Source organism: Cavia porcellus, unplaced genomic scaffold (assembly GCF_034190915.1).
Source record: "Cavia porcellus strain 051 isolate PalLab524CR breed Dunkin Hartley unplaced genomic scaffold, mCavPor4.1 scaffold_26, whole genome shotgun sequence".
NCBI lineage: Eukaryota > Metazoa > Chordata > Mammalia > Rodentia > Caviidae > Cavia > Cavia porcellus.
This window is the reverse complement of record NW_026947509.1, coordinates 27,905,591-27,923,874: the sequence shown is the minus strand read 5'-3', so window position 1 is coordinate 27,923,874 and position 18,284 is coordinate 27,905,591. Positions and strand designations below refer to the sequence as shown.

The following is an 18,284-nucleotide window of genomic DNA, read 5'->3' as shown; positions in this document are numbered from 1 at the left end:
CTGAGCCACCATCAGCCCCCTCGGGCTCTGGTCCACTGCCTGGCCACAGAATCACCCCCACTTCATCTGCGGAAAGCTGCCTGGCTGGTTGTGTCCCAGGTGGCTGTGGCCAGAGAGGCTGTAGGAACCAGCCTGACACTTCCTTTGCTGTCCTCCCGTGGAGACCCCCACTCTGCAGGGCCCCGCTGATACAGCAGTGGGGTGGCACCTACCTGGGCTCCCTGCATCAGCCACGTGGCACAGGCTGAGCTCATACACGCCTGTTACGCGGTTGCTGTGGGGGCAGAGGGAGGGGACAGGTCACCTGCCCAGTGTAGTGCCAGGTGGCAGACTAGGCAGCCAGTGCTCCCCAGTGCCACACAGTGCATGCAACTTGTCATGTACCTGGTGGTTCCACTAGCGGTTTGGGACCCCAGACTCCCTCAGGCCCCATTAAAGGATGCACTGGGGGCCTCTTCCAGGACCCCACAGGGACCTCAACTTTGTCCCTGTCCATACTGTGGATGCCGCCGTGGCCAGAGCACAGGTCTCCCAAAACGTCAGAGCTGGCAGCACCAGCTCCTATAGTCCCTGCACCCCATAGGAGGCCCCTGGCCCCTTTTAGCACTAACTCTGTCCTCTTGTGAATGGGTCTGGCCAGCCAGCACTGTCCCACCTGGCATACCAGGCAACCTCTGTGGGTCACTGAGTCCTCACCCTCATACTGGGTTGGACACCATCCCTGCTCTGGACAGTTGCTCCTCACCCCTAGGAATGCAGGAGGTGGTCGGGGCCCAAGAGCCTGGACTCTGAATCCCTACCCCCAGGTTCCCAGACCCAGAAGAAGCAGCTGATGCTGCCCAGTGCCCATACCCACTTGGGCCCACGTTTATCAGCCCCCCTCAGCTCATATCGGGCCATTCTAAGGGCATGGTTCCCGCGGTCCTGGGAGGAGGTCATGTGGCAGGGGTCAGGAGGCCCCTGGGAGACACAGGGCCTGCTCCAACCCTGCAGACGGCTGCTCCTCTCATCACCCAATGCTGTGTGCTGAACCCTGTACCTTCCTGTGGCCCCACTGGACGCCATTGGGGCCTCCACATCCCTAGCCGGGCTGAGCATCAGACGAAGGTAGCTGGCCCTGCAGAGCCCAGCACCGTCTTCACCAGGTCCAGGGCAGTGATATGAAGCCCACCCCCACTCACCCCTCTGCAGCCCGCAGGCTGCCACTGCCAAACAGGTTGCGTATGGAGCGCGAGGCTGGCAGCTTGGCATCACGGGAGTAGAAGACCATGCAGAAGTCCTTGGTTACAACCGCTGGCTGCGTGCAGTTCTCCATCTGTGATAGGTATGGCTGAGCTTGGCACGTGCTACCCGGCACCCAGGTGGCCTGGCCCTGACTCACACAGGCCACATCCCCAGTTCCCTGGCCCCCTCTGTGTGCACAACCCTGCCAACTGGCTTCACCCTAACCCTGCCTCTGGCCAAAGGCTGGTCCTGGCAGAAGCCCTGTTCCCAAACCTCCTGTCCCACTTCTGTGCCAGCCAGAAGCTCCCAGTATCCAAAGGTGCTGCCAAGAGAGACCACATCTGGTTGTGCTGGCCTGCAGACTGAAGATCCTGGGAGCAGGGGGTATGGGAACACGAGCACCTTTTCTGTGCTATCTGGAACACAGATGGAATGTCTGGTGGTACTGTAGCCCTCTTGCAACTCTGAGGACAAAATCCAGACATTAAGGATATCAGAGTGACCTCTGATAGCTGATAGCTGTGACCATTAAGGGTCGTGGGTTTAACTCAAGGACTTGAGCTGTCTGAAAAGACAATGGTGCTGGCTGGGACTGTGCAGGATGCATAAGTGCCCCAGTTCTGGGACGTGGGCGGAGGGCTCTTGCCTCAATGTAGGCAGACAGGGTCATGTAGATCTTTTCCCGGTATGGGGTGACACGGTTCAGCAGCAGTGAGTTGTGCATGGAGCTGTCCCAGGCGGCTTCGAACTGGTAGAAAGTCCTGGAGAGAAGCAGAAAGGAGGTAAAAGATAACAGTGCGGGTTGCTTGGGGCAAGGACATGCGGAAGACAGACAGAGTGGGGCAGGTAATGTGGGGAGAGCCATGGGTCACAGGGAGCTGGGTCCTCCCTGCTCGGGGCGGGCAGCCTGGCAAGCCCCCGTCTCTGCCCCCGGTCTTGGCTCTGGACGGTGGGAGAGAAGGACTGGGATGAGGGGAAAGACGGGCACAGAGACTGGGAGGGCAGCAAACCAAGTTGCAGTCTGAGCAAGAAGGTGCTGCTCATCTGCCCATCTGTCCCGGACCCCAGGGGCCTGGCTGGGTCTCCCGGCCCTTGGCAGCTGTTGCCTTGCTCCATGGGAGGCCCCGGAGGACGTCTGGAGGGAACAGGGCTCTGCCGGGCACAGCCGGACTCCTCTCTGGCTCCTGACCGCCGCTGTCTCCAGGAAGCCGCTGTGCTCCACAGTCCCTGAGGGGCTGCTGCTCCAGAGTGGAGCTTCTCCTTGGCCCAGCCACCCTCCGGTACCCTCCTGAACTCTCTTGAGGGAGGGCTTGCGGGGCAGACAGGCCGATTCCATCCAGGCGTCCTCGCAGAGACAGGTCACGTGCGTGCACCGTCATCAGGTACCCACGGGCAGGCCCTTAAGGGCTGGGGCTGACTGGGGGCTCAGACGGTGCCACGCTGCCTGTCTCCCACACAGCTCTGTCCAGGGCATGGGACACAGGGTCTCACAAGTCAGGGACATGGAACAAAGCAGAGGGACCAGGGCGGGGCCACTACTGGACACACGTCACTGAGGAGCAACCTGGGAGTGGGCCAGCGGGCAACCAGACAGGGAAGACAGCAGGCGGACATTGGAGGACAGTGGGACAGATGGGGCAAGGACAGAGCAAGCGGGCAGCAGACAAGAGTGGCTGTACCTAGTGTCAATTCCGAAGGACACGCTAAGGGCGAGACGGCCAGGACACACAGACACACACAGAAAAGAGTGAGGTGTCAGACGGCAGCCAGCGGCCTGCATGAGCACCTCACGCCTCACGCCTCCCAGAGACCCCAGTGGATGACACCCTGTGCCCTGCACCCCACTGAATTGGACTGGAGTGGGTGGATTCCTCCCTTGGGCCAGAGTTGTCCCTCTACAGCCTGGCCCCTGAGGCTGCAGCCACACCACAGCTTCCAGTGCCACCCACTGCCATCTGCACATGGGACTGCCACACCATCTTATTGCTGCACAGTGGGGCCATGCCAGTCTTCTCCTCCCTGTGGGGCAAAGACTTACCAGGAAGCCCGTGTAGGTATGGACACACAGGGACACCCAGGCCAGCGCCCTGTCCTCTCTCTTGTGCCCAGCCCTCTGCCTCACAAGCCCCCATATCCCGGGCCTGTTCACTGTGCCAAACAGTGCCACAGGTCCTCTGGGCATCCTGCCCAGTCCCTCCATAGGAGCCACGTCACCGCCCTGCTCCCAAGTGGGACACCCCAGCATTAGGCGCTGATCAGCCAGTGGAGCCCCAAGGATAGGGTGGACTTGCAGGCCAGGCCACAGGGGACCATGGCCTTTGAGGTTCTTGAGGAGGAGGACTGTGTCCAATGAGGACACAGCCCTGCCCTATGTGTGCCCTAGGGAGCTTGGGTCTCCCCCAACCTGGCTGCCACCCCATAACTGCACGGCCACCCTGACTTGAGACTGACATGGGTACAGTCACTGTGCTGCCCATGGGCTGTTTCCAAAGGGACACCAACTGGCTTCAAGGCCACTGCCCAGGAGGGGCCACATACATGGCCACACAGCGTGGCTGTGACCCATTCCTGCCATGGCTCCATGTGGCCACAAGCAACAGGGAGGGTCTCATTGTCACCTCTGGCCTTGGAAGCCTCTGTAGACGTGGGTGAGTTGGAGGGGACAGGGGCGTAACTTGGGGTGGTAGATGGTAGCTCCCTGTAGACTCCCAAGCATGCAGCACTTTACATGGGCACCACCATAAGTGCCCCTCAGTCCCAGGGCAGGACACCAGCACCAGAAGACATCCAGAGGCAGCCAAGTCACCCACAGTAGAAAACCCCACTCCATGAGTGGCACAGGGTTGCTGTGCATCCCTGTGGCTGTACCCCTCCCCCAACTCAATACCTGCCAAAGCTTTACTGTGGTTGGGGAAAGGAAGTTCCTCCCAGGGTTCCGAGTGTAAGGACTGAACCCCACCACTGGAGTAAGAGCAAGGAATTGGAAGCTGACAGTGGTGGTCAGGGTCACAGGAGGTCCCCGGTATGGGACCACCATGAGTGAACCTGGGACTCCATACCAAGCGGGCATGGGACCAAGACAGATACCCAAGCCCTGACTCTTGCCATGCTGTGCCCTGTGCTACTGGGCCCTGAACCATCACCAGGTCGGCCCCCAGACTGGACCAGAACCAAAAGCCAAAATAAACCTGGCTCTGTGTAAGTTACCTCACGGACTGACAGGCCCCCAGGGCTCAGGCTCTGTGTCAGAACCACTGGGGAGCCCGCCAGGTTCTGGGGTCTCTCCCTGACCTGCTGGGTACAAATGCTGGTGAGGATGCCCTTGGGAGTGGATGACCTGAGTTGGCCCTCAGGGGCCTTAACATTGTCCTAGACCCTCTGAATGCACCCGTCCTGCAACCAGGGATCAGACAGAGCCCTTGAAGGCCAAGACTACAGCTGGGGCTTGCTGCTGCCCCTCCAACAAGATCACCCTAAGCCTGTCTGCTGCACTATCATTTATGTGGGTTCTCTTGCTGAACAAAGGGGTGATGAGGAGTGTATGAATCACCTTTCTCTTGCCAGGACAAAGTGCCCAGCATATACAACAGAAGGAGAGGAGGTTCATCTCCACTCTTGGATCCAGACGATTCAGCCCATGGTTACCAGCTCTGAGGCACAAACAGCGTGGCGCAGGCAAGTTTCCTGGTGGCCAGGAAGCAGAGCACAGGGAAAGAGCCAGAGACCAGGAAAGAACCCCAAGACCAGACTTCTATGATCTACCACAGCACACCTGGAGTGTGCCTCCTAGACATTCTCAGCCATTCAAGCTGACACAGGGTAAGTCTTCTCTAGGGACAAGTCAGTCAGTCCACTCCGGCAGCCAAAGGTGGAGCCTCAGAACTGAGGAGTGATCTGTGGCAGCCAGCTGACACCCAGTCCCAGGTGGCCTTCATCGAAGGAAAGCAAAAGTCACCAAAATCAAGATCAGGTCACTCTTGGCCACCCTCACACATGGTAAATAAAGCGGAGAAGTCATGAAGGACAAGTTCTTTGGCATGAATACTCTGCCACAGCCAGAAGCCTTCAGAAACCACTGCAATACACAAGAACTGCACCTGTCCAGGGCACTGGCCCAGCAGCCAGTGGGTTCTCCTGGGTTCTGCTTTTTGAGACTTCCCGTGCCTCAACTTCCCCGAATCAGCCAACAGTTATGGCTGTGCATGAGCCCTACTATAACACTGCTATTTGCAGGTGTTATTTAACCTTTGCAGAATCTGGTTTTTTTTTTTTTTTTTTTCAGACATACCAGACATCATGCTGGCTAAAGATCTGGACCTGTTTTTCTCACAGTGTTCCAGTGACGGAAAGCAAAGAGGTCAACAAGGTGGGTACTCTGAGGTTTGCTGAAGACCTAAAAATCAAACCTCATGCTGGAGGCTGCAGCCAGGAACCTGTGCAGCCCTGGAAAGTCCCTAGAAAAAGTACCAGTTCCAGGAGTGGCCAGGTTCCTGAGGAAGGATCAGATCCAACTGCCCGAGTTCTGGGACTGAGTGTGACCCCTGATCGGGTGGGATCAGAAAGGATGGGAGCGGGAGGATTACACAGCTGAGGATAGGAATGAGCTCCGAATACAGGTCCTGAGGGGACCCACCTGCCACCCAGAGCTGTTGGGCTGAGGCAAGGGCAACGGGCGATGATGCACAGTCAGGCCCTGCCTGAGGGGAGGAGAATGTCACCAGCTCTGGCCTGGCTATGCCACAGCAATCCTCAAGGAGCTGGGCTGTGGTCTCCATCCTGCCCTGTGGCCTTGTCAGCCCCTTTTCCTAGCTCTGGAGGGTAGCATGGGTTCCCTCCTGGACTGACCAAACCCTGCCCTTCAGCTCTTCTGCAGGAAATAAATGGACTCCCTGGTGTTCCACCTTGGAGCCCGTGGGGATGTTGTCAGTAGATGGAGGCACAGACGGGAAAGCACTGGGCCAGGCAGGTCAGGAAGGTGGAGAAGGAAGCCTGCTGCCAGTCTCCTGGCCTCAAGGAGCAGGTCCAAGATAGGTACAAAGGCGAGGTGGCTGGGAGCAGCACACCACCCCACCGAGCAGAGCAGGATCCTGCCCAGGCTCCACAACAGCCACCAGCTGGAGAAAGCACACGCCCATGCTCCCTGTGCCCACTCCTGAGGGCACTGCACTGCAGCTGCAGCCCTTGGAGAAAAGGACTCTGACAGCCTCGGCCCAGGAGAAATGGCCAGCACTTGCTTGGCCCCTGGCAGGGGCCCTCTCACACCCTAGCCCAGCTGAGCTGTCCCCTTCCTGTGTGGCCTCCACCTGAGTGAGGTGGATCTGAGATTCAAGTGTGTCAGTGCCAAACTTCCTAACCAGTCCTGCCCACTCTCTGCAAGGGAATGAACAAGGTGGACTCGCAAATTGGCCCGGCATAGGAAGAGACGGGAAACTGAGGTCTTGAGCCCTGCATCAAAGACTGGATAAACTCCATACCAGCCCTTTCCTTGGAGAAGTGTCTGGGCTCAGGAGTGCATTCCTGTTTCCTGGCCTCCTGAGGAGGAGGCTGTGCTGCCAGGACTGGGTCACATGATCACATTCCGCTTCTGACTCACGACCTTCCCTGCACAGCCATCCACCTTGCTGTGGCTCCTCACCCACCACCTGCAGCCTGCTGGGCAGGAGGTCACGGCTTTCCCTCTCCAGGCTGATCCTGAAGGCCAAGCCCAGGCCTGCTGTCCACCACGGTGACTGCTCATCTGGGACACACACCAGTCACAGGAGGGCCATGGCCCCCAGGGCAGCATCTCTTGGATCCTGGGGCTGCCACACAAGGTCCTGCTGAGACCAGTCGAGGAACACCTGGGCCAGGACCAACCAGGGCATGCTTATTGCAGGGGGGCAGGAGCCCCTGCTCAGGCCTGCAAGCTGGTTACCACTTCAGGTGTCCCTTGACCGGATGCCTCAACTGGTCCCCAGCCTGCTGCAGCATCTGAAAAAGATCTACTTGTGGACACAGGAAACTGCTACAGGGAGTCACAGCCCTGTGCCTCAACTGCCTCCCGCCAGCGCCGGGCCTCAGCTACAGCCCCCCAGGTGCAGTCATACCCTCCTGCTCTGACCACCACAACATAACCTGGCAGGGCACAGTCTTGGGAAGCCCCAGCTGCACTCACCCTGCCCTGCAAATCTATCTGGGCAGCCTGCACCCCTCAAAGGTGCCAATGCTCCTGGCTTCAAATAGGAGGCTTACAAGGTGACGTCACAGAGCTCTGGTCATCATCCATGGGAACCTCCAAGGCCACAATCCTACCCTCCAGAGTTGTCCCTGGACAAAGTTGTGCCTGCTCCGGGCCAGTGTGGGCAAGGCCTCATTCAAACAAGGGAAGATAGTAGCTACCTCCCCTGCCAAGCCTTGGGTTACGGTGGGTTTGGATCTGGAACAAGCTGAGTCCAGGGACCCATGGGTCTCTAGGAAATTTATAGCACATTGCTTCCAAAGGAAGGCAGTAGTTATGCACTGTCTGCTTTGTGGCCTGGCCGGAGGAGGCTCGAGGAGAGATGCACCTCCTGACAACTAGGTCCTGTCTGCCCGTTCCTCGTGCCCCTGGCTTGGCTCACTACAGAGTACGAGGGAGAAGTTGGCCCTCGAGAGCTGGTGCAGCCTTGGCATGGGCCACCTGCATGCAGGGGAAGCCTGTGCCCACTCTGGCCAGGCTAGGGTGCGGGCATGGGTGGAGGAGCGGGAGGCCAGCCAGTGTCTAAGGAGCAGAAAACTACAAAGCAGCCAGGTCAAGAAGGACTCAGCCAAAGGGTTGCAGATGGGGGATGCAAACAAATAAAAAATGAAAAAATAAATGGAACAATTTTCCAAGGAAATAGAAAGAGGGAGAAACAGGAGGCTAAAGTGAGCAAGTTGATAAAGAATCAAAGAAGCCGGAAATTAAATTTTCAGGGCAGTGTGGGTGATCAGGGAAGAAGGAAGGAGGGAGGGAGGAAGGCTGAAATAAAACCAAGGGGCGCAATGATACCTAGGTATGTCCGAATCAAGAAACTGCCTGCAAAACACAAACGATCATACGTTAGTGAGGGTAGGGCTGGGCAGCTTGGCGGCAGCAGCAGGGGCAGCAGGGCAGCGGGGAGCAGGGAGCAGGATAGGCTGCTGAGGCCATGGCAAAGCATGAGGCAGCCAAGGCCCTGGGCCAGAGTTGCCCGGGTCTCCTAGTCACTGTGGGCTCTAGCATATCACCCTCATTCTGGGCAGGAAGCCAGGCCTGTATAGTGCTACAGGAGGAACACAGGCTGGGGTCGGCCTGGGACCACCTCTAAGGAGGGTCGGGGAGACTTCCTTGGACAGGAGGGCAGGGGCCAAGTGAGACTGCGCCTCCCTTTTGGCGACCCTTCATGACTCCATGCCCCTGGCAGCAGGATGGGGCCCTTTAGAGTTGGACACTCTAGCTCTGGAACAGGGAAAGCCTATTTATTGAAAGCCTGGTTGGCCTGAGGTCCATCCCACACTGCCACCTTCTACGCCATCCCAGCTCAGCCAAGGCCAAGGCCCCCACAGAAGCCAGGCCGATCAGAGGAGGATGCGACGACCCCCGAGCTGGCTCCCCATGCAAGGAGATAGCAGGGGGACAGCCCGAAGACACCCACACACCTCTCTGCCTCCTATCTAGGAACCCAAGAGCTGCTACCAAAGGAAGTGTCAGAGGCCAGGGGAACAGGGTTACCTCTCAGGCTCCAAAGCATTGCTCAGTGCCTGACAGGCCTAGCATGGCAGCACCCAGGGGTCACCAAGCTTCCTCTACCCTCTGCCAGGGCCATCTATGACCACAAAGCTGCAAGGCCAGAGGAAGCCCAGGCTCCACTCACCCTAGCAACCTCTAACCTGCCTGGCCAGGGCCACCCCCTGCAGGAGCTCAGGTTTGTCTTTTGAGCTTGTCCCAGGCCTGCTGTTTCCTCCACCAACCCCACCCAGTATCTAGGAAGAAATCCAGCTCTATCGGGACCCAGGAGCTAGATGAGTGGGAGCCGTCTCCACCAGGACCCTTTGTCCAGGGGTGTGCCCCCTAGCACACCTGGCCTTCACAGGTATTTTTCTACACACATAGTCCCCCTCCTGAGAGCTGACAGGGGCCAGCTGTTGGGCCAGGTCCAGCCTTCAGGGAGTGGCCAGGCTGGGATCACGCCTGGGAAGCAGCTCGAAGCCACCCCAGCCAGATGCCCCCTTGCCCCACTGGCTCTGCAACCCCCTGCTGCCAATCTCAGATGCAGCCCTCCCACCCCATCTGTCCCACCAAATCCCACAAGTTTGCCAAATCCCCTGCACTGCTCGCAGGCCACAAGAAGGGACTGCCAGGTGGAGATGACCTTAGCCACTGCTGGGAGACAGGCAGGCACGTGCGACAGAGGTATGGGACAAGCAGTGCCCTGTGAGCACACTCCTTCACCCCTGAGCTGCTGGCCTGGGTTTCTGTGAACACTTGAGCTTCTCCTAGGGCACCAACCCTGGACCCATCTTGCACTGTGTCCAAGAAGGCCGCAGCCCCCTAGGGGCCGGTGCAGCCTTGGCAGCTGCTTATTGTCCAGAGCATCAGGTTGCCCACCAACCTAGGGCCTGCAGGACTGGCCCAGCTCCTGTTCCAGGCCCATGTTGGCCCCTGCCGGGGGCCAACTTCCACCCACTGGCCCGTGTGTGTGGCTCTCAGGCTACCTGTTCCACGTGGCTGGTGAGTAAGGGCTTCGGGAACAGCAGGAACTCACCGGTCATCCTGGGCTGGGTGGATGTAGCCGGAGGAGAGGATGTTGAGAGACAAGATGTTGGGGTCGATCAGGGACTCGTCAGTTTCGGGAGTGTTTCGAATGCGACCTGGGGGAAGGGAACAGCCATGCATCACATCCAGGAGCACAGTTGGATGGGGGCCTAGCAGCCGCTGGCCAGGCAGAGCTGAGTCAGGTCCTGGGCTCACCTCCCTGAGGAGCTGTGGACCAATTGGTAAAAGGCACCAGGTACACAGGAGGCCTGGCTGGTTCCCAGGCACCCCAGGTGGTACAGGCAGTGCTCCTCCACCTTGGCACTGCCCCTGCCTTCAGATGAATCCCAACTGCCCAGCCTAGGAAAGGCAGGCCTTTCTCGCTGGCCAAAGACCTCCTCCAGGCAGGAAGGTGAGTTGGTTCCCACTTTTCTGTGCTTCACAATAATAGTAACAAAGACAGAAAAAGGCCTCATCTATGCCATCCTCTACCACAGGCGTTTCCCACCCAGCCTCTGAGATGCCAGCACTCAGCAGGGTCCACCTGTCTGGACGCAGTTAGCGGCAGCTTCACCTAAGGCCATTGCCTGGGAGTGACTCCTGCCCATTTGAAGGAGCAGTTGAGTTACATACATTTCCTCTGCTAAGCAGTGAGCCGGATTGGGCATCCTGGCTCTCCTGCCAGGCCGAGGATGTGGCCAGGATTCTGTGCGCAGCTCTGAGCACTTGGGTCCTGAGGGAGGTGGTGGGGTGGGGTGGGGCACCAAGATGGACCCCTCCTCCATGGTGGGGAGGCTGGGTGCGGGAACCCTCCCCAAGCAGGCCTCAGTCCTGGGGAAAAGACCTCAGTCTGGACAAGCATCCCATCAGGATGGCAGAGCTCCTGTCTGCCCACCACTGCCCAGCCACAGGGGCCTTCTACAGAGAACTCACAGCTGCCTGGTCTCCAGCCCCCCCCCCCCCCCAGGGCCTACAAGTCCCATGGCCACCTGGGAGGGATGCTAGACTCCAGATGGTGGCGGCTCTAAACTGATTTTGGGATTCATATGGGAGCAGTCAGTAGGGAAGTCCAAAACAAAGCCCTGTCCTGGATGGGGCCAGGTGCTCATGGCAGGGTCTCCCCAGACCCCTAAGCCACACCACCTAATCAGACAGTAGTGTTTGCACCTTCAGGGAGGGAGAGCAGGAGGTGAAGGGGGTATCCCAGGGCCAGAGGATGTGGCCTGTCATGTACTGACCCCTGCCCAGCCCAGACACAACTGGTAGGACCAGGACACCAGTGTCCACTGGAGGACATGATGCTCTCAGCTCAGCGAGAGCACCATCTGGTAGACCACAGTTCAGACAAGAAGCCCCGGAAGAAAATACCCTAAGACCTTTAGCAATGCTTAAGAGTTGAACTGTGCTTCCCCCCAGAAAACACTGGTTGGAGCCCTGAGCCCATGACACCCGAAAGACCTCATGTGCTAACAGCATCCAAGTGCATCAGCTGCAGCCACCCTGAGGTGCGGTGGCCTCATCACCGCAGGGCTGGTGGCATGCAAGGATGGTGTCGGAGAGGCTCAGATAAGAACTCAAGGAAACTGAGGTGGGAAATTCTTCAAGTGACCTTCCTGCCTCAGTGTCCTGAGCACTGGGATTACAAGCACATCTGACTGATCTCTGCTTTTCAAAGCCCCTCAGTTTGTGGCACCCTGTTACACGGGCAGCCTCAGGAAACTAACGCACATGAAATGGAAACTTGGGAACCACTGCCTGTCCAGGGCACCCCTCTCGGTGAGGGTGAGGTACTGAGGGTGATCCTGTGGTGTAGCCAGGGAACACACAGCGGGTTCGGTTGGCGACTGGCTGTGCTACTCCCCCGCCCCAATGCCCACTCACCCACAACCAGCTCCCGCACTTCCTTCCAGCGGATGTGGCTGCCTGTCTCATGCACCAGCGTCACGGTTATCCGTCTCTGGATGCCCTGCGCGGAGCAAACAGAGAGGACTGGTCCTGGGTCTGGGTCACGGTAGGGGGGAGGAGCAGGGAGCAGGGGCGGGGCAGGGGGGCGGGGCTGCGCACCTGGTGCAGGAGGAAGGTCCCCATGCAGGGCATGCCCCCACGATGGTCCACCACGGCTGGGATGTAGCTACAGGAGAGATGAGGGTGAGACATGCCCTCTTGCTTAGTATGCTGCCTGCTGCCCTAGTCCCTTGTGGGGGCAGAGAAGCCTACACTGGGCCCCCTGGACACTTGCGCTCTTGACTGCCACTGTGTTAGGAGGGGTCAGGGCGGGTTGAGGCCAGGCTGGGTCTTTGCCTCAGTCCTGGAGGCTCTGCTTTGTCCTCCTGTGGACCTGGGACCTGCAGCTAGCAGGGCTTCTGTCTTCCTGTCCCAGGGCTCTCAGTGGTTTGGCCTCTCAGCCCTCCTGAATCCACCCCTGCAGAGCTGGGTGGGCAGTGCCCAGGGCCCTAGGGAACAGCCTGCTCATTCTTCCACCTCCCATGGGAGCTCAACTCCACAATCCAGGCCACCAGATCCCAGACTGGGACAGGTGCTCAGCACCACCAGAGGCCACAGCCCCTGCCCCTGGGCAGGAGTCAGCACGCTTGTTCTCCAGAACCTAGCCCATGACCTGCAGGGGACAGGCTTGCTGCTCAGCTCTCTCCTTCCCATCACCCAGGGACCATGTCCCTGTGCCCAGGGTCCCTCGCCTCCCCATCCCTGTCCCCAGCTTGGGCAGTGTGGACATGCACTCACTCGCCATTGGCCTCCAGTTCACAGATCTCGAAGTAGACCAGCAGGTCATATTTGCAGTGGCAGGGCCCAGGGCAGGGCCTCGTCAGTGTGCTGAGCTTAGTGGCAGGCACTGAGGAGACAGAAGAGGGGATCAAATGACCAGGCATATCCATCACAGGTTGCAAGCGAGAGCATGACCCCTGCCCAAGGCACCAGCCCAGAGTACACTTGCCCCTGGCATCAGAGCAGGGTAACCAGCACCAGGCTTGGGCAGATGTAAGCTCGCAATTGCATTGTGCTCCAAGTACCAGAGTCTACACACCTGGACACAAGCCCTCAAGGAAGGTGTGTCTCATGACATCAAGTGCCAGCAGGGTGGCAGAGACACCTGCTCAGAGTCTCACCTGGGTCTGCTCTACCCGCCGTGCTGCCTGGCCCATCACCCACCTGCTCTTTGGCCACCACCCATTGCATTTCCCCACAGCCCATCCTCAGCTGCTGGGGCCTGCATTGGTGTCCAGTGGCTGACAAATAGGCTGCCTCATGTACCCCCTTCTGCCTGCTGTCCTCTCTGCGTCCCCATTGAGTTCTCTCCCAGCAACCACTGCTCCACTTGTCTGCCTCCAGGTGTCCCCCTTGCAAAGAGCCTGAGACTGGGGGACACAGCTGTGAGTCACAAAGCCATAGAGCTGGCTATGCTGACACCTCCCGTACTGCCCTCAGCCTGGGAGACCCCGTCTTACCGTAGAGCACCCCCTCCCACCATGGGCCCCTGCAGGTGGAAGAGCCCTACCTACCTGGCTTGGACAGTGGCATGACCCGAGGGAAGTGGCGGCGGGAAGGCCTCAGAGGACTGTGGAGATGGAGGACACAGTGAGGGGCCCTGGCCAGAGCCGGCAGCCCAGGGCAAGGCAGCTGCTGACCCCCTGTCCACTCTGGCCTCTCTGCCCCCAAGGCCCAGGGAAGATACCAATCTCAGGCCCTAAACCAACTGGGTGGGAGGATGGGGATCCTCAGGAGCCAAGGTTCCATCTGGGAGGCTCCAAGTCATGGCTCCCAGCCCCATGGCTCCTGCACTCTCAGTGTGGCGAGCAACCAAAGCCTCTCCAAACACCTGTCACTGTCCTCTCTGCTGACACCCAGGGTGTCCTTCAGGTGTGGGTCCTGCTTGAAAACTGGGAGGGGAGACAGAGCTCACAGGAAAGTTGGGGTCCCAGGCCTGCCTGGCTCAGTGCCAGGAGGGGATGGATGGTCTGAAGCACCCTTGGTTTAACCCCAAATGCGGGCCGTGAGGGTGTGGGGTGCCCCGCACTGACCTGAGCACATCCTTGCAGAGGGGTGGGAAGGGGTGCTGCTGGTAGTGGCCAAAGACCTCGAACACAATGGGCTGGCTCTTGATGTACTCTATGAAGGACTTGGTCACCTCCACTGCAATCTGGTGGGTGAGGAAGAAGGTGGGAAGGCATGGCCAAGAGGCCAGGACAGTCCCACAGGACAGTGCTCGATTTCCATGGGGAACTGCAGGGGAAGCCACCCTCCATCCATGATAGGGACAATGGTCTTTGCCAAACCCTGTAAGTTCAGCCTTTGCTTCCAAGGCAAGAGTCAGGCGAGACCCAGTGGGCAGCCTGGTCCTCTCCGTGGGGCAGATGGGACCACGCAGAGACCTGGCAGTGTGGCTGCTGCCGTGCCAGTTGAGGATTTACTTCTGTCCCTGAAATTCCTATGTTGAGTCCTAACCTGCAGGGCATTAGAACATGCCTCCTTCTTGAGAATGGGCATGACAGAGAAAACCAAGGGACAGCATCCTCACAGAGGAAACACAGGGACATGGACACCCTGGGAGAGGTGTGACAGATGCAACGGCAGCCATCACCAGGCCAAGGACAGAGGGCTTGGGAGGTCCAGCTCCACTGGCTCGACCACCGCAGACCCAGGTGCCAACAGGCTGCCTGGTAAGGGCCAGCATCTGTGCCCTCTGCCTGGTCACACTTACATCCCTTGGCCAATGTTACCGCTACTAAGTGTGACACTTCTGTCCCGTCTGTCTGGGGGCCCCACCTCCAGCCCAGCTTCCTGGAGCTTCGTGGTGCCACCGTGTGCTGCAGCCAGCAGCCCTGCCCACCATGGCCCCAGAAGCACCACTCACATGCCTGAGCTCCCTGCCTCTCAGGACTGTCCCTAGGGCTCCCACCACCCTCCAGGTGCCAGACTCCCTTGTCCCCAATACTCAGGCCACTGCCTTCGCTGGACACCCAAGCCCATCCAGGTCCCATCCAGGACCTCTCTGCGACTATGTCTGCCTGAGGCCTACAGTGGGCCCTTTTGTACCCCACTGAAACCTGTTAGGGCACCTGTCCCCCAGCTGCAGCCCCACACAGCCCTAGCAGGCCTGTGCCCCAGTGCTGGGCAGTACTGGGCACAGGACTGGCTCAGCGAGGCAGAAAGCCCCAGGACATACGTTCTGGACGTGGTAGAAGCCAAGTGGGGGACCCCTGCCTGTGTTCTTCAGGGGCTCCGTGGAGAAAGCCTCATCGTGCCGATGGATGAAGCTGCAGAGAGGGACAGGTGCTTGGCAGGTGGGACTTGGGGCAGTATACCCCATCTGTCCCAGCCTGGCTGGTGCTGGCCAATTACAGAGTTAGTGTGGGACTCACTTGAATTGGCAGAAGATGTCAGCATATTCAGCAGAGATGCTGGACGCCTGCAGGACGGTCACGCGGAAGGTGAAGGTGCTGCCCAGGCGGAGGTGGTCCAGGGTGGCATCCAGGGGCCCGTCTAAGACAGCTTTCTCAGGGCTATCCAGGAGGAGGCCGTCTGGGGACACTGCTACTGGGAGCGGGCAGAGCAATTGTCTCAGAGCCACACAAGTCTGGTGTGGTGAGCACATTGGATGGCCTGGGTGGCCGGGGGCACCCACCGGAGCAAGTGTTGTTGTTGACCTCATCGGCTGAGGGCCCTGCATCTGCGCCCTGGCCCTGGCCTTCCACGATGCGCAGCTCCTCCTGGGAGGTCCCTGAGCGGGACATTCCTACCACGGGGCAGGACTCCGACTGGAACTGTGGGGCACAGTCAGGGAAAGGCGGGAGAGAAGGAGCAGTTTGCGGGGAGGCTGAGCCACTGGGAACATACCACACCCAGCCCAGAGCCCAGGCACGAGCCCCAGGAGCAGCTTGGGGACAGGTGTAGCTCATAGGTTACCACAAACCAGCGAAGAGATGTCATGTGCTTTACACAGAGGACATGGGCCCCAGGAAGGACCCTAGGGACCCCGGCCCACACACAACCGTACACAGCTGCCACTGAGGCCAGGGTGCTGAGTGGTGGCTCCACTGTGTGAAGGCCAACTGCACACAGTACCTTTTCAAAATGCTGGTCATCGAATGAGATCTTAGCAGTTCCTGACTGGCGGACACCAGAGCCATAATCAGGGGCTTCCTCGTCAGCTGCAGGAGGCGAGCAGATGGTCAGGCCCAAGCTTTTCCTGGGGCAGGCATAGCCAGATGAGTGCCCCCACCTGAGTTCTAGGTCATTTGCAATCTGCTCTCCTTTCCACAGACCCCTGGCCCAGTCCTACTGCACCCGGACATCAGCAGCTCGGTCCCGCACAGGCCTCAGGGGACATCACACTGTCCTCTCCACTACGTTGCCTATGGCTGGTGCTCTGCTCTGCCCTTACAGTGCTGGCCAACCTTGGCCCTGACATGGCTCATGCCCATGGCCATGGGGCAGGGCAGGTGTTGTGCCCCTCCTACATCCCTTCCCTGAGGCCACAGGCAGGAAGCACTATGTCCCCTGGGTACAGTCCTCCAGGACGTGTGCATGGGGCCTGCTCTCCACCTCCTGGTCCAGCCTCGATTCCCAAACACAACCTGGGACAGGAGGTGCTGTGGCTACTCATATCCTGGAGTTCCAAGAACCAGGTGCACCCTAGCAAGCACCACTCATCTGACCTTTAAGGTAAAGCTGGGACTCCACAAGGACCCCAGAGGGCCCCTCCTCAAGGGCAGAACAGGATCATGGCTTTCAGAGGGGGCGTAAATGACCTAAGTGAGGGCCTGCATGGGCCTCATGGGGAGCAGCCCCTGAGGGAGGGTAGGCAACCCCCCTCCTTTCCAGCAGTCAGGCTGCAGAAGTGGGGCCTGCACAGGGGACATCCAGAGCTCCAGGCTCCCCTTCTCAGCTGGGGGTCATCTCAAGGGTGGGAGGTGAGATGAAAAAGTGTTGGGGAATTATGGGATGCTGGGGCTTTGATGGCAGGGCCAGGTGTTACTTAAATTAACTGAGTAAAGTCTCTCCTCGAGGAGTGACCAGGATATCAGGGCACAGATACGGGGGGAGGGACGACAGAGATATCATAAGAACTGGGGGCCACTACATGTGGGGGTGCTGGCCCCCCAAGTCCTCCCAGTCCAGTCCGCATACGCCTTCCTGTATGTCTGTCCCTCTGGATTAGTCTCTCTCCAAGGTGCAGGCAGCCAGGTCTTTGGAGGGAACAGTGGGGTCCTGGGGCAGCAGGCCTCTCCACAGGGCAGGGTGTGCTGCCCAGTGCCTCTAAGCTGATTGGATGCAGATAGCCCTAAGCATGGTCCTGGCCAGCCCGGAAGAGCCCGGGAGGCCCGAGAGGTGGGGGACAGGGCTGCAGGCTAAGCCAGAAGGCCCCACGCACCTGAGATGGCCTGCACGGCCACACGCAGGAAGCCCTTCACCTCGCCTTTCTCACTCACGATGGCCACGCGGTGTACCAGGGGCACGGGGTACAGCAGGTTACTCAGGTACACGAAGGCCCTGGGGAGCAGAGGTCAGTCACGGACGCCAGGGCCTGCATGGCAGTGGCAGCACCAGGGACAGCACGCTGGTCACAACACAACACAACGCTGCGGAGCAGAGCGGGCGAAACAGGGCAGCCAGGGTGGGCGGGTGGGGAGAGGGTCCCGGGCCTTTGGGGCACAGAGACAGGAGGAGGCGGAGGCACAGAGAAGGCAGGCGTGGGGCGAGGAGCAAAGGGCACCGCCCAGTGATGCCCAGCACAGCAGCTGAGCAGAGGGCAGCTGAGGGGTTTCAGCCTGCTTCAAGGATAAGGACCCAGCTAGATGGCCCCAAGCCACTGCCTCTGCCGTACGACGCTCACCTCCCCAGCTCTACCAAGCAGCTCCACCTCCAAAGCCCAGATTTGAGGGCGACACCCAGGCCAGTCACACTGCCCACCTGCTCTACCCAGCACCCAGGACACCAGGAACCTCTTGGCCTGCAGCTGGTCCAGAGCTGGTCTGGGCAGGGGCCCTGTACACAGGATGGCTGCTGCACCTCCCAGGTGCCAAACATGGGGTGTCACATGGATAGGGAATAGAGGGCTCTAAAGGTGCTCTGGAAGCCTGACATGCATGTGGACTGCCACGGGGGCTGCTGAGGAGGTGGCCCTCTGGGGTGGGGACAGCCACCAAGGGGAGCTGTGCTCTGGTGAAGACAGGCCACTTAGGGAGCCAGCCCCAGCCACCTGCCCTCCTTTCCAGGCGGTGACCACAGCCAGAAGGGCAGGCAGTTCCCACAAGGGGACACAACGCAGACAGAGATAATCGAGGACAAAGAGGTCGAGCAGGACAGC

General features: G+C 59.5%; 1 protein-coding gene across 29 annotated transcripts in view; it reads right to left on the bottom strand.

The window, feature by feature from the left end:
- Kif1a (kinesin family member 1A) overlaps positions 1–18,284 on the bottom strand; it is a 74,759-nt gene that overhangs the window by 6,461 nt on the left and 50,014 nt on the right. For 9 of the 29 annotated variants that reach the window (XM_063236973.1, XM_063236975.1, XM_063236987.1 and 6 more), the window contains 16 exons: positions 17,349–17,467; positions 16,040–16,125; positions 15,600–15,738; positions 15,337–15,508; positions 15,141–15,231; positions 13,996–14,114; positions 13,477–13,532; positions 12,701–12,809; positions 12,023–12,089; positions 11,840–11,924; positions 9,969–10,074; positions 8,234–8,260; positions 2,904–2,927; positions 1,871–1,985; positions 1,182–1,315; positions 213–274 (listed from right to left, as the gene is read on the bottom strand). In XM_063236973.1, coding sequence (XP_063093043.1) covers positions 213–274; positions 1,182–1,315; positions 1,871–1,985; positions 2,904–2,927; positions 8,234–8,260; positions 9,969–10,074; positions 11,840–11,924; positions 12,023–12,089; positions 12,701–12,809; positions 13,477–13,532; positions 13,996–14,114; positions 15,141–15,231; positions 15,337–15,508; positions 15,600–15,738; positions 16,040–16,125; positions 17,349–17,467 — 1,511 coding nt within the window. The remainder of the gene's footprint in view (positions 1–212; positions 275–1,181; positions 1,316–1,870; positions 1,986–2,903; positions 2,928–8,233; positions 8,261–9,968; positions 10,075–11,839; positions 11,925–12,022; positions 12,090–12,700; positions 12,810–13,476; positions 13,533–13,995; positions 14,115–15,140; positions 15,232–15,336; positions 15,509–15,599; positions 15,739–16,039; positions 16,126–17,348; positions 17,468–18,284) is intronic. The other 20 variants (XM_063236979.1, XM_063237000.1, XM_063236990.1 and 17 more) reach the window with 3 other exon arrangements.